We start from the raw sequence: 6,480 nt of genomic DNA, 5'->3' as shown, positions 1-6,480 counted from the left end.
GTTTTTGACTTATCTTTATGCACAGTGGATGCAAGCTAGAGATGGAGGTCCATTATTCTATATCAAGACTCCAACAAGGAGGTCAGAGGGGGCACCATGGAGAATCGTCTTCATAGGCTCCATGCTATTCTTTAGTGACTAGCCTACACTTTGATAGGTGATTCATTACATTACATGTTTGAAATTTTAAATTCGTTTTGTGAACAAATAATTGGAGGCTTACTAGTTGTTGGGAGTAAGCATGAAAAAAATACTAGTACTTATGGGAAGCAACATAAAGAGGCTATTTAGAATCACTCTATGCTTTGAGCTTCTATGGTTTTGGAGTTGGTTCACAACAACCTTTGAGCACCTATGCAAACAACCTCCTTGGTGGGAAGCTCTTTACTTCATGTTTTTGGTAAATGATCTTAGTCGCTTGACGTGGGTATATTTTTGTCGCACAAGTTAGAGGCGTGCAATTAATCTTTTAAAGAGTTGGTGAGAGCTTGTGGAGAAGAAGACTATAAAGCATTGAAGATAATTCAATCAGAGAAAGAGTGTGAATTTACCTTTAAAGAGTTCATCTAGTTTGTTGCCGACCATGGCATCAAGAGGGGGATTGCAAATACAAAATCTCCCTCATAAAAGGGGGTATAGATAGGAGGAATATGACAATGGTTGAGATGGTGCAAACTATGCTTGAGTATCAAAAAAATTTGAAGTCTTTGTCGGTGCAAGAAATTGCAATGAGAGTTTACACTATAAACCAATATCCAACTATATTTTAGATATTTGGGAGTGATGGATACATCCACAAGATAAAGAAGCAAAGAGAGAATTTTGACTGAATCAAGTCCAATCAAATGTTCCTGCTCAACTACAATAGACTTTTTAAGGGATGTCAACTATAGGATCTAATGAGGAAGGATGTTGTCACTTGAGCCTTGAGTTCGTCTTCCACAAGCATATTCCTTCAATGGGGGATTTTTTTGCTAAGTCTTTTATGAAAACCTTTGATTATTTTATACTTGAATATCTCAATGATGATGTTATTCTTGAGATCAATGAAACCCCTGCTTCAATTTCTATCACTGAGGCACTGGAGAAGAATGTACCCAATTCATCTTGCGCACATGATAAAGTTTTTAGATTGGGGTGGAGAAATGATCGTTGACTAGATGTTACATTTTTTCTTTTGGATCAACGGGAGAAATTTCATGTAGTACTGAAAAATACCCTACACATTGCTAATTATTATCCAGATAGGTAAAGTATAGAGCTTCCTGCAATGCTACATGTGTGTTAGTGTGGTTACATAGGCTACTTCTGAATACCCTACACATTCCTTATTATCCACATAGGTAAAGTATAGAGCTGCTTGCAATGCTACAAGTGTGTTAGTGTGGTTACATAGGCTACTTCTTAAGATTGGCATGCTACATCATAGGACCACAATCTACTCTGACAACTAGTGTTTTGTAGCAATTGCAAGGAACCCTCTTCCTCATGCGGAGACCAAACATATAGAGATTTAGTACCATTATGTTCATGACAAGACCAAGGATGACGGATCGAATCAACTATTACTATGTTTGTGAGAAATGAAGAGATGGATCTATTCAACTAGAGTATGTTTAGATGTCTAGCAACCCTATTCACCAAATCTCGACCATATACAACATAATCCTCTCATGCTAGCTCCCATGGATTGGTTTTTCAAGATCCCTTAGCTTTAGAAAGTTGTTTGTGACAAAAAATACAAGATCTTAAGAGTCAAATACCACCATCATGGTCGATTTCCAAATGCCAAAGTTGTCGCCATTCAATTTCGTGGTAAATGATGAAAGTGTAGGTATCTTGACTAGTTTATTACTTATGTTGGGTAGAATTGGGACTAGTCTTAACACTCTGCATTGGGGTGGGTGCTTCATCATGAACTTTCTCTCATCGCACTTCTCCATCATGGACCGAGTTCACATCAAAATCACTCAGCTTTAATGTATTAAAGAACTTGGGTATGAGATGATGCTAGGTCAAGTGGTGGATGAAAGAAACCCTTCAATCATCTTACTACATCCAAAATCAACCCTTATTTTCAAATGAGCAAAAAATAGTAGAAAATTGCAAATCATCTCCTTAAACTTGCATAGTCAACAATGTGACTCAACAGCATGTTGTGTCTTTAATACGATGTCAAAGGTGCAGTGCAAAAGGGGGAATAATTTGGTGATGATCTCAGGCCTAGCAGCAAAAATAAATAAATTATTGCGAGATTGAGTAGCAAATGGAAAACCTACTGCTAATAAAACGTGATAACTCACTAAAGTGATATATTGTCCACATTTGATGAGCAAAACTATAGAGAACTATAAAATTTCACCCTAGGAAACTTTGGAGACAAAGGTCCCACCTCAAGGTAGCCTATCAGGTGGGCAACACTATGAAATGCATCACCAAAAAAGTATGTCTAGCTTACATAAGATTGAGCACAACCACAAAATAGCCCCCATTCACTAAAGATAACATGAATATAAAACTCTCACATAAAAACTTATTATGAGGTCACTCAATGCTTGATGGGAAATCTTTAGTGTAAAGAGGTAGCATTGATTAATGCTCATTATAGTAAAACTAGCGGGGTTTCTTGCTCGTGATACTTTGAAGATTTGTATGTTTTTTCTATAGCTAACCATTGAGTAATTCTCTTTCTTCATCACTACTTTGAATTTCCTATTTGTGATTACTCTTGCATTGTTTGCATTTAACTCGACTTATGGTAGTGGTATCTTGATTATTGTGTTGTAAAGAAGGTAGAAACTAGGAAGAGTCATAGTCACTTTTGATACATGCATTTACTCACACTTCACCATGAAAAAAAGAAGCCTTCATAAATTCAAGATGATTGCTTCTTTACATGGCAAGCCAAATTCAAAGGATAATTCATAAAGAGAAACATAAGAATATATGAAGCATAGTAAACACAAGTCAACAGGACATAATCTACACCTAGGATGTTTATAGCATTGCTTGAATCCTAATAAGAGCAAGCCCTAGGCCTCATTGCATCACTCAATTTAGGTACAAGTGCACCTCTTCACCTATTACTCCATGAATGCCAAGGCCCATCATATAAACTATTGTTGTCCGAATGAACCAAATTGAGTAGGTAGATGTGAACACTTGTTGATTTTTAGAGCTAATTCTCTTACTTGCATACGATGATGAGCAGGCGAGGTGGAAAAGGAAAATGGGTAGCCCGTGCCAGGTTTGGAAAGAAAGAGTACTACTTGGGAAGTTTCGGTAAGGCTTTCAATTCTGCAATCACAAGAAGATTTAGAGATATTCTCATGTAGGAAACCGGAGTCTTTTTCAGTGTTTTTCATACCATGCATAACATCATGAGCGTCTACTCGAGAGGCATCACATACCTAGCTAGGTACGATTAAGGGCAGGGGACCCCCCCCCCCCCCCCACCGGGCTGGTGGGTCCCTGCCCCCAATCGTACCTAGCTAGGTATGCGGTGCCTCCCTCACAAAAACTCATGATGTTAAGTCACAACGTGGGAATTATTGTGAGAATTTTCCTGAAACTTCTTGTGTTAATTAATGAGCTCGTAACACTGAGAAAAAGAAAGTTGCACCACTCGATTTTCTTAAAAATCCCAGAAAATGACTATACATACGCAAAGAAATGAATGCTGACATGCTCCTCATTAATGTTTTGTCATAATGCAGACACAGAAGAAGAAGCTGCCCAACAATATGACATTGCCATAATCCACCAGAAAGGCTCGGATGCACCGACAAACTGCGATGTTAGCAGATATGATGTGAACAAGATACGTTCAAGCCCTTCAATTCCCAAGATCACTAAAGATACGCCATTGGAGACGTACCTTAAATCCCGCTCTGAGAATGATCCTGGCTTAAATCCCAATCAACATTCATCTTGTTTACAGACAGGGAGCAGATTTGAACTGGACCCCGCTAGAGCTAGCATCTCTTTGCGATCCACAATACAACCAGGGGGCAGTCACGAGCATGAGGTTGCCCGGGCTAAACGTTCGGTACTCAATTGTGCAGTTGGTGACGGAGGCTATGGTTTATCATTACCTCAGTTCAGATGAGTTAACATTCATCTTGTCTACAGACAGGAAGCAGATTTGCACTGGCCAGTCATGAGCATGAGGTTGGCCGGGCTGAACGTTCTGGCTTTGTGAGTAATGAGGATGAGGTTGCCCTGGGGCAGAATGCAGTACTCAATTGTACAGTTGGTGACGGAGGCTATATTGGTTCACTCATTACCTCAGTTCAGATGAGTTAATTGGAGCATCTTTTGCAGCAAGAAATTCTTTCCAGAACCAAGAACTAGAGGCCTATTTTACCTGTCGAACTGATTTCTAATATGGATGCTAAGATTCTTTGGCCGTTGCATCGCTTGTGACGGGTTATTAATTTTCTTTTGAACAGTGTTAGAAATTGAGGTATCCATGTTAATTTTCTGCAACTACTTTCTCTTGGTTTGACGATACTGACTTGAGTCAGACAGAGGACATAGATTAAGAGAATTGCTTCTTAATGCCCTGATCATCGAGCATGTGAGAAAACTAAAAAAACCGTCGAGTTAATGATCTATTAGAGCGAAAACTAGACCGACTGCAAGCAGCCCCATTTGAGCCCTCACTGGCTGCGTATCCGTGAACTAGACAAGTCCTTGCAGGAGGAGCAAAAGAGGTTGAGAAAGAATTCATAAGGGCATACAGAATTTGATCTCTTGTTTCCCTACTTACCATCAATATGCATCGTTGTCTACTTAAGCTCTGTATCATCTAGCTCTACTCTTTCGTTCGATCTGGGCATTATTCCAATCTCCAAAGCATCTCCTCCTCCATTCATCATCACCAAGCAGGTTAGCTAGCAAGCAAGCAAGAGAGATCCATAGATTAGGGTGAGGGTCATGATTCACACAAACTATGAAAGAATGGCTAGGCCAATCTGACAGACTGATTGATCATTGTCGTGGTTTGCATGATCAATGAAAATGGATAGACCAAAACCAGAGAACGTGTTGAGGATTCTCTCTCAAATTGAAATTGAATTGGCTTTGTACTCACTGCCAACGTACTCATTGCTGTTTCTAGATCTCTCTGTGTGTTACAAATCATGTAGAGGTCACTTCCATCTGCCATTCTGTGTCTGACAAGCAAACCATCAAGCCCTCCTTGTGCAAGAGCTAACTTCACGATCCCCAAAAATTGTTTCCTTGTGACCTATAGAGCCCTCGACCATACTCTAATTCTTTAGTTCTTTCCTTGGAAAACGATTCTTGACCTTGAGAGAGAGAGAGTGATTTGGCAGGAGGGCTAACACAGGCACTTGTAACCACAATTCGAGCTTATAAATAGAAGTACTACAAGGGCGTCTACTTTAGGAACCGGTGCATCTTAGTGGGTTGTACAGTTTGTTGTTTTTAATCTTCCATGGTATTGTCCTTCTTGTTTCACCACCTTGTTAGAGCTCTATATTGTAAAGCAAGTTGACCGAGTGCCTATACATACGTAGCTTGAGGTAACCCAAGCACTCTAATGTTTCGGCGAGATGGTCACATTAGCAATTGTAACCACAACTTGAGCTAATACAAAGTACCGCAAGGGGGCACGGGCTAGTGGATCAGAGTGGGGAATTATACCCTCTTGTGTCGTGTTTCTTGTGTTCTCTTTAGAATCCCAAATGTTGCCTTCAGTTTATTTTTTTGTAGTTGGGATTGTAATTAGCATGCAATTACTATGAATGCAACCCTAAATATCAGAGCTTGCATGAGATTAGCATCTCCTAATCTCTTAGGTCCTGGGCATTTATCCATATTAGATCACAAGGCATCTTGCTCCTCATCCTTATGATTGAACCAACCTCATTTGCATCACATTTAGGCTGCATTTTCATTTACTCTCACTAGTTGCTCATTGTGATGAGTTATGTATACTCATGTGTGCCCCTACTCACATATTGGTGCTTTAGTGAAAGAGTTTGCTTTGGATTGATTGAATGCATGAATTTGAAGCCACTCTTGTTAGCTTTTGAATAAGACCTTAAACCCTTGATCTGGTTGCCATTAGCATCATAAATCAAGTCCCTAACTCTAGGGGTGTTTGCTATTGAGCATGTTTAGTTGGTCAGATCATTGCATGTTTAGAATTACAGCATCAATTGTTGACAACTACTCAATTAAGTGATTTCAAGTAAGTAATGTGTTATACACGTTGATAGTCGTCAAGAGAAAGAAGAAGGGTGCCATTAGAGGCAATGGATTACAACTCCCAGTATTCAACTCTTTCTGTTATCAAGCAATATGAGAGAGAAACTCCTCCAAGACTCTGAGAGCTTTCAAGAGTAGGATTGAAGGTTTTAGTACAAAAGCAAAGCAGGAAATCTAGAATCTTGTTGCTCAACATCTGCTTGTTTGGGCAATCTATGATCAATCTTTAATGGAGGAGGCTAT

General features: G+C 39.5%; 1 protein-coding gene across 1 annotated transcript; it reads left to right on the top strand.

Annotated features, from left to right (window-relative positions):
• The first annotated feature begins 3,200 nt into the window (after positions 1-3,200).
• On the top strand, positions 3,201-4,305 carry LOC147440375 (AP2-like ethylene-responsive transcription factor ANT). Its single transcript, XM_086483294.1, has 4 exons — positions 3,201-3,282; positions 3,717-3,796; positions 3,941-4,074; positions 4,173-4,305. Exons 1-4 carry the CDS (start codon positions 3,201-3,203, stop codon positions 4,303-4,305), a joined length of 429 nt encoding a protein of 142 aa, XP_086339420.1.
• The last annotated feature ends 2,175 nt before the right edge of the window (positions 4,306-6,480 follow it).

The sequence above is a fragment of the Adiantum capillus-veneris genome, chromosome 15 (assembly GCF_014529385.1).
Source record: "Adiantum capillus-veneris isolate H3 chromosome 15, ASM1452938v2, whole genome shotgun sequence".
Lineage (NCBI taxonomy): Eukaryota > Viridiplantae > Streptophyta > Polypodiopsida > Polypodiales > Pteridaceae > Adiantum > Adiantum capillus-veneris.
The sequence above is the reverse complement of the archived record's forward strand: the minus strand, read 5'-3'. Positions and strand labels throughout refer to the sequence as shown.